This window comes from Notamacropus eugenii, chromosome 4, assembly GCF_028372415.1.
Source record: "Notamacropus eugenii isolate mMacEug1 chromosome 4, mMacEug1.pri_v2, whole genome shotgun sequence".
NCBI lineage: Eukaryota > Metazoa > Chordata > Mammalia > Diprotodontia > Macropodidae > Notamacropus > Notamacropus eugenii.
Window position 1 is genome coordinate 96010687 of NC_092875.1, and position 13599 is coordinate 96024285.

Below are 13599 nucleotides of genomic sequence, written 5' to 3' on the forward strand. Positions count from 1 at the left end.
ATAGTGTTGAATGACAGGCTGAAACCAGCTTGCTTAGGAAGGCCCTGCTATTCTTTGCTGTGATCTTGGCCTGCACAAATCTCTCCAGTTATTTTAGACCCGAACGAATTCTTAGGCATCAGAAAGCACTCATTAACTATCTGCTCGTGCATGTTACCACTCATTGTCAAACAGGGCAAGTCAGACGTTGATGACTATTAGCTTTTATAGTCTGACAGTGTTTTTTGGGATATCCCAGTTTGGGATGTGGAGACTGGCAGGAGAGCCCTGACAAACCACTAGAGAATTCATGTTTAGCAGGGCTGCTATTGAGTAAATGTTTTTGACTCACTGAGAGGAAAGGTCCCCAGGAAGCTGTAAAAACAGTGCCCAAGTGGTCATTTGGGAACTCTGCATGGGTATTAAGGGAGCTGTTGGGAATAGTGTGCTATTCTTTCTTGGTCAGATTTTCCCATCTTCAGTGAAAGTGTGGGCTTGGGAAGGGACAAAGTGAGAATGGGCATGGGTAGAGAGAATGACAGACAGACAGAGGAAAAGATATGTCTGGGCGCCAGCAGAAGAAAAAAAGGTGGAGCTGGAAATGTTAGTGAATTATTCTTATCATGTTTTTCACTTGGGCCTCAGAATAACTAGCATTTATATAGCGCTTTAAGGTTTGCAAAGCATTTTATATATGGAAAGGATCTTATTGATCCGTACAACTGGGAGCTAGGTGTTGTCATTATCCCCATTTTACAGAAGAGGAGACTAAAGTTGAGAGAGGTTAAATGATTTGCCTATAGTCACACAGTGTGAAGAGTTGTCTTACCTCTTCTAACTGTGCTGTGAGATAACTAGCCTCTTAGCCACATTTCCGGCTCTTTACCTATACTTTGTCCTTGGACCTTCAAAGGCCCAGCTCTGAATGTAGCCATTTAGGAATTCATTAGGAATAATACAGTAGTATTGCCTCATGGTTGGGATGAAATAAAGTAAAATTAGGGGTTTGGACTTCCCCTGCTTCTCTATTCCTTAGCTGATAGAATATTGTTGAAAACAGAAATTTGTGTTTTGAATATAACCAAAACACACTCAAAAACTTTCGAGAAAGTTGCAGAGGAATTTATTGTCCATTTTAATAAAAGTCACAGAATCAGATCTTAAAAGGAATCCAAAGGGATCTTCTGGCCCAGGCTTATTCAGGCTCTTTGGAGATGAACTGAAGGGGTTTGGCCAAAGTGATGTAATTAGCAAGGGATAAAATGGGAACTAGACCAGAAGTCTCTTACCTTTTAGTATGGTGCTCTTTCCACTAAATGCCACTATTTTTAAAGGCTTTGCATTATTCAATGAAGATTCTAGTCAACTTTTAAAGAGCTATTGATGTTGCATTCAATCCACCCTCTTAAAACACCATTAAGACACTGTTGTGAAATGGTGTTGTGCCATGGTTTCATGGCAGAGGCCAGAAGATAGGTATGTAAGGAAGCTAAAGGAGGACTTTCTTGCCCCATAAAGGATAGATATTATGTAGCTATCATTTTAAGTGAATTTAAGTTTATGGTTAAGGCAGTGGATTTTATAAAGAAAGAAAAAAAACATATGCTGTTGTCAGAAGAGATGAAAAAAATTTAGTCCTCTTCCTGAGGACAATTCACCTTTCCCTCCAACTTAATTGGTAATAGTTGTTGCTGACTTTGAATGCCGAGTGAGGAAGTATGGGATAGGGGTGAGGCAGTGTGATATGGTACATAGAATTCTGGCAAGGAAGTACGAAAATCTGGGTTTGAATCTCATCCTAGACTTTGTAGCTGTGTGACCCTGAGCAAGTCTTTTAGCCTCTCTGGGCCTCAGTTTTCTTCTCTGTAAAATGTAGGGGTTGGATTGGATAACCTCTAGGGCTCTTCCAGCTCTTAATCTAATAATTCTCTGATAAGGTGAAATTTTCTTATTAGCATTTTTTCAGGAATGAGTCAGAGGAAAAGTGCTTAAGTGGTGTGCTTACGAGATTAGAGGTAAATAATTATCCACTTAAATTGCACTTTCTCTTCTAGACACTATAAGAAGCGGTGTCAAGGGCGGATGCGGAAACATGTTGGTGACTTATGCCTTCAGGCAGGGATGCTACAAGATTCCTTGGTTCATTACCACATGTCTGTGGAGCTTCTACGGTCTGTGAATGACTTTTTATGGCTTGGAGGTAAGATTATTTGATGAAGTTCTATTGGAATGGGTGCCTTTCTTTGTTATTTGGAATTCTTTTGATTTCAGCAACACTTAACAGTGTCTGTTATGAAAAAAGAACTGTGTTAGGTGCTGTGGGAAAATAAAGAACAGCACATTCAACAAACCTCAAGTCTCCTATGTGCTGAATATAATGCTGGGCCCCTGAAGATACAAGGTTAGGTAAGAAGGTTCTTGATATGTATAGTTTCTGCTCTGCTAGAGAATGGGACACATAGATAGTTATAAGATAATAATGCATCAAGAACCTATGATTTAATTGGTATAAGTACTACTTCTATTTGTGCAGATCATAATCCTTCCACTGCTGAGTAGGTGGTCTTTGAGATTTTCTGTGCCTAAAAAATTCATTACCCTCAGACCAACTTGGTGATAAGCTTCTCTAGGATTAGTTCTGCTGGTTCTTGGAAAAGGGATATAAAATTCATCTCTAGACATATTTAAATAACCTGTTATGACCTACCCAGGCCTGTACCTTGTTGTCATAGCCTTTGGAAATCTGGGGTCACTTCCATGTTACAATGAGGTATTGAAGAAGGACATCATAAATGCAGTGGAGAAATGTAAAGCAAAATGCATTTTTGAGATCTGAAACAGGGCAGGGGCAGCAGGTAGAGTGGGAAAGTTTATTATAGACTTGGGAATAAGATTCAGAGATATTTCATGGTGAATAAAACACAGGCCCTGTCCTAAAGAAGTTTAACATCCGGTGGAAGAGATGTTATACTGTAATGTATATATTGTGATTCAAAATATGAAATACTAGCTTGTATTTATTTATGAAGTGCCTAGAACGTAACACAATCTGGCTAGGGCAGAGTACAGAGGGTCTGTCACCTCCTTATTCCCAGAAGCTATTTCTCTTAATGTTCCGTTAGCTTTTTTTTTATGGTTGTCCCTATCATGCTAATTCATATTAAACTTGTCGTCATTAAGTCCCTACTCCCCCAATTCTGTACTTGTAAAATTGATCTTTCATTTATTTATTTATTTAACTTTTAACATTCATTTTCACAAAATTTTGGGTTCCAAATTTTCTCCCCATTTCTCCCCTCCCCCCTCCCCAAAACGCCGAGCATTCTAATTGTCCCTATCTGCCCTCTCTTCTAACATCCCTCCCTTCTCTTGTCCCCATCTTCTCTTTTGTCCTGTAGGGCCAGATAACTTTCTATACCCCATTACCTGCATTTCTTATTTCCTAGTAGTAAGAACAATACTCAACAGTTATTCCTAAAACTTTGACTTCCAATTTCTCTTTATCCCTCCCTCCCCACCCATTCCCTTTGGGAAGCAAGCAATTCAATATAGGCCATATCTCTGTAGTTTTGCAAATGACTTCCATAATAGTCATGTTGTATAAGACTAACTATATTTCCCTCCATCTTATCCTGCCCTGCATTGCTTCTGTTCTCTCTTTGGATCCTGTTCCTCCCCAAGAGTGTAGACCTCAATTTGCTCCCTCTTCCCACTACCCTCCCCTTCATCATCCCCCCCACCCCTCCTATCCCCTTCTCCCCCACTTTCCTATATTGTAAGATAGGTTTTCATACCAAAATGAGTGTGCATTTTATTCCTTCCTTTAGTTGAATGTGATAAGAGTAAGCTTCATGTTTTTCTCTCACCTCCCCTCTTTTTCCCTCCACTGAAAAGTCTTTTGCTTGCCTCTTTTATGAGAGATAATTTGCCCCATTCCATTTTTCCCTTTCTCCTCCCAATATATTTCTCTCTCACTGCATAATTTCATTTTTTTAAGATATGATCCCATTCTATTCAACTCACTCTGTGCTGTGTGTGTGTGTGTGTGTGTGTGTGTGTGTGTGTGTGTGTGTGTGTAATCCCACCAATTACCCAGATACTGAGAAGTTTCAAGAGTTACAAATATTGTCTTTCCATGTAGGAATGTAAACAGTTCAACTTTGGTAAGTCCCTTATGGACTTCTCTTTGCTGTTTACCTTTTCATGCTTCTCTTCATTCTTGTGTTTGAAAGTCAAATTTTCTTTTCAGCTCTGGTCTTTTCATCAAGAATGCTTGAAAGTCCTCTATTTCACTGAAAGACCATTTTTAATCCTGAAGTATTATACTCAGTTTTGCTGGGTAGGTGGTTCTTGGTTTTAGTCCTAGTTCCTTTGACTTCTGGAATATCCTGTTTTACGCCCTTCGATCCCTTAATGTAGAAGCTGCTAGATCTTGTGTTATCCTGATTGTATTTCCACAATACTTGAATTGTTTCTTTCTAGCTGCTTGCAATATTTTCTCCTTGACCTAGGAACTCTGGAATTTGGCCACAGTGTTCCTAGAAGTTTCTCTTTTTGGATCTCTTTCGGGAGGATTCAGGTGGATTCTTTCAATATTTATTTTGCCCTCTGGTTCTAAAATATCAGGGCAGTTTTCCTTGATAATTTCATGAAAGATGATGAAGATCATGGCTTTCAGGTAGTCCCATAATTCTTAAATTGTCTCTCCTGGATCTATTTTCCAGGTCAGTTGTTTTTCCAATGAGATATTTCACATTATCTTCCATTTTTTCATTCTTCTGGTTTTTTGTGATTTCTTGGTTTCTCATAAAGTCATTAGCCTCCATCTGTTCCATTCTAATTTTGAAAGAACTATTTTCTTCAGTGAGCTTTTGGACCTCCTTTTCCATTTGGCTAATTCTGCTTTTGAAAGCATTCTTCTCCTCATTGGCTTTTTGAACCCCTTTTGCCAATTGAGTTAGCCTATTTTTCAAGGTGTTATTTTCTTCAGCATTTTTTGGGTCTCCTTTAGCAAGGTGTTGATCTGCTTTTCATGCTTTTCTTGCATCTCTCTCATTTCTCTTCCCAGTTTTTCCTCCACCTCTCTTACTTGATTTTCAAAATCCTTTTTGAGCTCTTCCATGGCCTGAGTCCACTGGATATTTATTTGGGTGTTTGGGATACAGAAGCCTTGACTTTTATGTCTTTCCCTGATGGTAAGCATTGTTCTTCCTCATCTGAAAGGATGGAGGAGATATCTGTTCACCAAGAAAGTAACCTTCTATGGTCTTACTTTTTTTCCCTTTTTTTGGGCATTTTCCCAACCAGTTACTTGACTTTTGGGTCCTTTGTCAAGAGTAGGGTATACTCTGGGAATCTGTGAGATCTCAGTTCCTCCAAGGTGGCACAATCAAGCATGTATTGGTCTGGATGCAGAGAGGGATTTTTGTGCCCAGAATCTTAGCAGATACCTCTCCACAGCCACTTGGCCTCCAGTTCAGGTCAGCACAGGGGGCTGATTTTCAGATAAGCTGGATGGGCAGGGCTGCCATGCAGTGTGAGACAAAGACCAGCTCTCCCAGGGCCTCCACCCAGGGTGGAGGTAAGACTCCGATTTTCAATGCCCCCAGGGGTTTTTACGCTCTAACAATGGAGCTTCAATAAGGGCTGCTGTGCAGGCTCTGTGGCCGATGGCTGCTGCCTGCTGCTGGAGCTATGGGAAAGCCCTTCTCCCTTCCTGGCCTGCTGATTAAGCCCATCGCTGACCTTTGGGGCCTGTGGGCCGAGGGATCTGAGACCCGCTACTGCAACTGGAGATTCTGCCCCCGAGGTGTCCTCCTCCCAGAGTCTGGTGGCACCACGCTGCTGCTCGGCCTAGGCTGGGCTGGGCTCCACCCTCGGCTCCATGTCCAGTGCAACCAACGTTTCTGTGGGCCTTTCAGGTCACTGTGGGCTGGAAATCTCCTCCACTCTATTGTTCTCCTCTTCTGCTGCTCCAGAATTTGTTGAGAGGTATTTTATGGGTTGTGTAAGTGTGTCTTTCTAGTCTGCCATCTTGGCTCTGCCCTCCATAAAATTGATTTTTTTACCTGAGTGTACAATTTTATTTTTATTCCTAACATATTTCATTTTGTTAGATTAAGCCCAATGCTCTAGCCTACCTAGATCTTTTTGGATTTAGACTTTTTATGCAATGTGTTAAGACTCAACCAAGTCACTGGTAAAATTGTAGCCAAATTCAAGATACCTGAGACACTTCACTAGAGACTTTCTGCCATATTGACAATGAATCATCTATCATTTCTTTTTAATGTGGCCAGTCATTAGTTCTGAATCCATTTAGTTATAGTTTCTCTTCCTTATTTGGTCATTTTTTCCGCAAGAGTAGGTTGCGATAGCTTGCCCAATAGCTTGCTGAAACCTAGGTAAAGCATATCCATAACAAGCATCCCTCTTATTTACCAGTGTGGGGACCCTTTAAAACTGAAGTGACGCTCATCTGATGTGCCTTGTTCTTAAGAAAGCCGTTCTGGCTTTGGGTAATGGTTGTTTCCCTCTAGATACTCAGCAGTTTTAGTGGTTTGTTCTAGAGTTTTGGGGAATTGAAGTCAAGCTTACTGGCCTGTAGTTGCAAACTGTTCTCTTCCCTTTTTGGAAAATTGTGTTTTTTCTTTTCTAATCTTGTGAAACTTTCCTTTTTTTCCATGATCTTTCAGATATTACTAACAGAGGCTCAGCAGGCCCATCTTTCTGTTCTTTCAGAACCTGAGAATGTAGTTCACTTGGGCCACAGTAGTTTGCTTGCTGTTTAAATGGGTTACAGTTGAATTCATTAAGGGCTACTAAATGTTCTCTTACTATCTGCTTCTTTGTCCTCAGTGTCAACTTCATGTTAGCCATTTTTGTCTATCATTTCCAAGGTAAAGATCATTTTTTCTGATAGATCAGAAAAAAAGTAAAGAAACAAAATAAGACTTGAAGGTTTTTCATCTTATTAAAACCTATCAGGACCTACACCCTGCTGGCATAGCCTTCCAGAACTAGAAAAATGGAAAGTGAACAGCAGAGATTACATCAACACCAGCTGTATCTAAACTGATATAAATTAATTCACACAAAAAGGAGGCCAAAAGAGCCTAGAAAGAGCTTGAGTCAGCAACATTTAGACTTAGAAGAGAAAGATGGCTGTCAAAAGCAACACCAGGGAGGCAAATGAACCCATTTGTCAAATCATATGGAGAAAGATGATGAAAGATTAGAAGCAGCATCATCTCACAAATCAAAGAAAAATAATGGTGGGTAAAACCAGTTTAAAGAAAGCTTGACACAGTCATCCAAGGCCGTTCAAGAATGAAAATGGAAGGACTGAAAATAGAAGAAAAGTGGAAATACTTGCAAAAATTGTTTCCACAAATTGTTTTTTCATGGAGGGAAGTGGAACTACCACATTTGTGCCCTAGTGTCATATTCTTGGATGTGCTTATAGAAGAAGGAATTAGAACTAGAAGAACTAGAAGAATTAGAACTAAAGAGAAGATGGGAAAAGAGGCTGGATTGGACTAAGTGTAAATAAAGATGATCTGTATTGGAGGTGACTCAGTTCTGAGGGCATTGAAGGATCAATGTACAAGGTATATGAAAATGGGAATGTACTAAAGGCATAGAAAAAAATCTCAGACTCTATTAGTATTGAAAAAAGCTTCCAAGAAAACATCAATCACTACAGACCTGTATGCTCACCTTCCCCTCTATACAAAATCTGATGGAAGTCAGTGTAAGGAAATATATGAATTGAGAGCTTCCTCTGTGAAGTCAGATGGGCTAAATCAGGTTGTGGGTAACTGAGAATCTCAAACCCATCAGTGAGTTGGGGTGGGGTGGTGTCTACCCCAAGCTTGTGAAGACTTCCTCTGGAGGAATGGATAAGAACAATCTTTTCCAATGGCCATGAAGGCAGCTGAAGTAGGCACTGTGGATCCCTTAGAGTTTGGTTAGATATCGAAGATGCCAAGGCCATCCACTGCATCTCAGGCCATTACCAGTTGTCTTGACTCTGTGATGATTCTGGAAGAGTGAGGTTGATGATTTTGTGCAACTCTGCCTGACTTAAATCCAGTTTGTGCATGAATCAAAAAACATCACCATACCATCCATTTTACCATTTTTTTTACCTATTTCAAAGTCCTGTGGTGATAGGCAAGTGATGAAACAGCAGGTATGGATACACTGGAAGCTGTAATCACAACTCTGCACACAGTCAACCCAGTTGATAGGGTCATCTTCTGATTGGAAGAGGTAGTTGGATTGAGCAGCCCCCTGGGTATCTGAGCAGCCTTTTAAGGATTGCATTGCTCACTTCTTGGTATGAGGAAGGGGCTAGAAAAGGTGCCCTAAAAATTGTCTGCCAACCCAACACTGGCCTGATTACTGTGGCAGGTGGGGATCTCACCTTGCAGTCAAAACACAAAAAAAAAGTACAAAAACTTCTGCAAGGATGATTCTATTCGCCATCAGTACTTGGAATATGTGTACACTTATAGACAACACAAAATCTGGTAGACCTAAAAGACGAACACTCTTGTTACTGAGAGTGCTATGAATCTGGTGTAGGTTTTGCAATTAAAACTAATCTAGTCCAGTAAGCTTGTATGCCTACCAAAAGAATGAATGACAGGCTCATGACAATGTGATTGCCACTTGCAGGAAAATGTCATGACACCATCATCAGTGTGTATGCTTCCACCATGACAAACCCTGGTAAGGTCAAAGAAAAATTTTTTGAAGATCTGGAGACCTTATTATCAGTGTGCTAAAAGAGGACAAGTATAACTTTGGGTGACTTTAATGCTGGAGTAGCCTCACACTACCAGACATGGCAGGGAATCCTTGAGAGAAATGGAGTTGAAAACATCAACAGCAGTGGTCACTTACTACAGAAGACTTGTGTATCTTATGACCTTTGTATCACCAACACTATCTTCCATTTACCTAAATGCAATAAAACTTCATGGATGTGCCCTCAAAACAAATGTTGGCATTTAATAGACTATGTGATTGTAAGGAGAAGAGACAGGATGTAAGAGTGAGGAAGGCAATATGTGGCACAGAGTGCTGGACTGATCATAGATTTATCTTTTCCAACCTAAGTATTTGCCTTCAAAAAAAGCAGTGGCCGTAAGGCAAAATGACTACCAGAAGAATTAGTGCCAACAGATTAGAGTGCTGCTAACTTGGAGGGAAAGTTGAGCCAAAACACAGTTAGCAACAGTGCAGCAGAAAAGGAGTGGGCTGCTTTCAGAGATTTGGTGTACAGCATTGTATTTGCTCATCTGGATCAGAACTCTCGCAAACATCAAGACTGGCTTGACAGAATTGATAGGAATATTCAGAAGCTGCTAAAGGAAAAAAACAAGAACTCCACAGGGTTTACCAGCTGGATAGTTCATCCATCTCAAAGAGGGAAGCATTTAAGCTTAGATGCAGGATTATTCTTGGCTCAGTAAGAAGGCAGATATCTACACCCACATGCCCAAAGTTTATAGGCAACAAGCAAAAATATCTATAGCTTACTGCAAAGAGGTAAATTTGACTTCACAGTTACCAATGTTACTTGGTGGGATGAAATGCATGACTGGAATATGCCTTTGTACATGTATGCCTTGACCAAAAGAATAAGATATAAAAAAGCAGGAAAAGTAGAATTGTACTTTTCTCAATTGAAGGTCTGTCTTTTGTCCCCCTCATTTCCCTCACCCTTAATGAGGAAAGCAAGAAAGACAAAACTCATTACAAATATGTGTAGTCAAGCAAAACAAGTTCCCAAATTGGCTATCTCCAAAAGAAATGTCTTCATCTTCACTTTGAATCCATCACCTTTCATCGGAAGGTGGGTAGTATGGGTCATCATGAATTCTCCAGAATCTTGGTTGTTTCACTGTGTTCATCAGAGTTCTTAAGTCTTTCAAAGTTGTATATCTTTACAATGTCATTATTACTGTATACATTTTCTTGGTTCTACTCCACCCTGCATCAGTTCACACAAGTATTCCTAGATTTCTCTGACAATACTCCCTTCATTATTTCCTACAATAAAACAGTAAGTATTCCATTCACATTCATATGCCATAACTTGTTCAGCTATTTTCCAGTTGATAGGCAACCTCTCAATTTCCAATTCTTTGACACTACAAAAAAGAGCTACTATTAATATTTTTACACATATGAATCCTTTTCTTCTTTCTTAGATCTCTTTGAGTTATAGACTTAGTAATGGTAATGCTGAGTCAAAGGGTATGCACAGTTTAAAAGTTCTTTGTGTATGGTTCCAACTTGCATTTCAGAATGATTAGACAGTTCCAACAGAGAATTAATATGTCTGCTTTTCCATAGCCTTTCCAGTATTTATCATTTTTGCCAAGTTTACCTCATACCTGATATCTGTGTAGATGTGTGTTCATCCTTCATTGCCGAAGAAGACCATGCCATCAGAGAAATAATGAATGACTTGCACTTGACTTTGTTTCGAGTGAGGGAGGGCTGTGCAGGTCACCAGCCTCACTTCTCCTCCAGAGCCATCTGAATCCAGTGACCAGATATTCATCACTGGATATGACCCAGGATGAGGCAATTGGGGTTGTTACTTACCCAAGGTCACACAGCTAGTGAGTGTCCAGTGTCTGAGGTGAGATCCTCCTGACCCAGGCACTGGTGCTCTATCCACTGCACCACCTAGCTGCCCCTTCTATATATATATATAGATAGATAGATAGATAGATAGATAGATAGATAGATAGATAGATAGATAGATAGATAAATAAGATGAAATCTCCAAGTTGTTTTAACTTGTATTTTTGCAATTATTTAGTGATTTAGTGCATTTTTTTTCATATAGTTATTGATAGCTTGGATTTCTTCCCTAGAGAACCTCCTGTTCATTTCCTTTGAACATTTATCAGTTGGGGAATGACTCGTTATAAATTTGAATCAGCTCTTCATACATCTTAGAAATGAGACTTTTTACTGTTGACTCTGTCCTTGCATTTTGTTTCCTTTGAACTTCTTTGTGTCTCAACTTATATTTTTCTATCATTGTAGCTACTCTCCATGATATCTAGTTTGGGTGATACACATAGGTAGTGTCTCAACTTTTTCATTCTATTTTTTTGTTCAGAGCTCTTTGGATTAGATTTGCAAGACTGCAGGCAAATTCATGCTTACAGGCCTTAGTGGTGCTTTATTTCTTTTAAGGAATCTTTGATTCTTATATTTTAAGCTCTGTCCAGATGTCTAAATCCCATTCTCAGATATATTTTTAGCCCAGTTTTTATTTCTCATTTCAGTTTCTCTCTTTTTTCTCCTCTGCCACAGTGGTCAGCAGGGTTGAAAACATAACCAGTGTTCCTCATATCTTTAGTTTTTGTCCTAGACATCATTTCAAAAGTGTATGTGTGTGTGTGTGTGTGTGTGTGTGTGTGTGTGTGTGTGTGTGTGTGTGTGTGTAAAATTTGGTGTTTTCTGGAAGCATCATTGATGCCTAATTGAAACAATAGAAGTAGGTAGTTGTCATATATTTTGATAATTCTTGTATGACTGTTATATCTTAGATGTTTATTCTTTGAATATAGTAGATCTCTCAATTGTTGCTAGGTTTTTTGTTTGTTTTTTTTGCCTGAGCAGGGAATAGTCAATTCAAGCTATTCTTGTCTTTTTTCTCTGACCTTTACAGTATGATCTCTCACTTGGTAGCTTCTGTGGCTCTACTATATCATTCTTTGGAGGACATAAAACTGCTTCTTTCTCAGAGCACATAGCTTACACCTCTTCAGGAAGAGTCTCACATCTTTCTTTTTATATGAAATTCTATTTTTTCAGTGAACAAAAATCTATTTTCTCTCCTTCCCACTTTGCACCTTCCCCTCAATCCAAGAAAAATAAAATCCTTGTAACAGATATGCAATCAAAGCAAATTTTCATATTGGCCATGTACAAAAAATATATGTCTCTATCTGCACCTTGAATCTATCACCTCTGGAATTATGACAGCTTGTCATTGCATTGATCAGAGTTCATTCAAAGTTGTTTGTCTTTATAATGTTATTGTTACTATATGAATTGTTCTCTTGGTATTGCTCACTTCACTCCTCATCAATTCTTATGTCTTTCTAGATTTCTCTGAAACTATCCCCTTCATCTTTTCTTACAGCACTGTATTACATTCATATACCATAATTTATTCATTCATTCCCCAATTGACAGGCCCTCTCTTAGTTTTCAGTTCTTTGACACTATTAAAAGAGCTGCTATAAATATTTTTGTAAATATGGGTCTTTTTCCTCTTTATTTGATTTCTTTGTGAAGATTGGTTTAGTAATAGTTGTCAAATCTTTTTTGGAACTCTTAAGTAAGATCTGTCCCTTTTCTTCTTTCTCCTTTATGGTAGTACTTATCCACTTTGCAGTCTCCTGATAAGGGTGAGATCTCCCCTCTTTCACTTCAGATTCTTTCTTTTTCTATTGAAGTCTTTCATTTTATAAAAGAATAATGAGGATGAGAGGTAATGTGGACAGAAGGCTGGTGTTGGAGTCTGGTAGACCTGTATTTAAGTCCTGCATCTAACAAGTATTAGCTGTGGATAAATCATAGCTTTTTGGTGTCCTGGTCAGCTTTCTTAAGATTGTGGTTAAGGATTGGTCACTGAGCTACATGAGTAAAGTGAGTTTCCATTCTCAAGTTCCTTATATTGATTGTATATTGATATTGATCTAGCTTAAGAAGAAAAGATGAGGAATTAGGCACAGAGAGGTTGTGAGTATTCCTGAGTCATACAAGTTGTACTCAGTAGAGGAAGGATTTGAGTCCATGGCCTCTGTATGCATACCCCACCATCTCCGTGAGAGACATTGCATTGTAGGGGACCTTGATTTTGAATCAGTTTTTTAAAAAAAAGCTCAGATATCATCAATATGTGTTTTTTCTCATAATTTCTGATTACTGAGTATTCACCACAGCCCAATCATGTTACTGTTGTTCTCCAGCCATATTTATCCCATGGTCCTATGCTACAACTTTCAATGAATACTGGGTACTCCTGCCCTTGGCATTGAGGCTTTTGATTGGTGATAAGTCTCCATAATTAGCCCAGTCCATACCCACAGACTGTTCTCAATCATACCTCCTCTCTTCTTCCTCTGCCCCCTCTCCTCCAACTCTTGGAATAACAATCTCTTCCCTATTACCACTCCTGGAAGGTATATGTCAGTCAGTTGCTGTGACGCTACAACCCTGTGACAGTAACACCCCTCCCTGGCCCCTGCTGCCTTGTATTTGTGTTGTCATTTCCTGTGAGAATGTAAACTCTTTGAGGGTAGGGACTGCCTTTTTCTGTTTTTGTGTCCATTGCTTAGAACAGTACCTAGCACATAGTGCTTCATAAATGCATTCATTCATTGGTTTATTCCCTTCATTGTCCTTAATTTGTCTACATACTCAAGGCTTTCCTTGTGTCCTTTGAACTTTTACTCCAGGAGACATATTAGCCTACATTTGGAATATAGACAACAGGCACTCAGCTGTGGTAGAAAGATGACATTTCATACTCAATGAAAGTCATTGCATTTCCCCTGATCTTCATACTGGCTGAGA

At 39.3% G+C, this 13599-nt stretch overlaps 1 protein-coding gene across 4 annotated transcripts in view; it reads left to right on the forward strand.

Moving 5' to 3' along the window:
* TRAPPC9 (trafficking protein particle complex subunit 9) overlaps positions 1-13599 on the forward strand; it is a 1025445-nt gene that overhangs the window by 33137 nt on the left and 978709 nt on the right. For all 4 annotated transcript variants that reach the window (XM_072602984.1, XM_072602987.1, XM_072602985.1 and 1 more), the window contains exon 3: positions 2034-2179. In XM_072602984.1, the coding sequence (XP_072459085.1) occupies positions 2034-2179 (146 nt within the window). The remainder of the gene's footprint in view (positions 1-2033; positions 2180-13599) is intronic.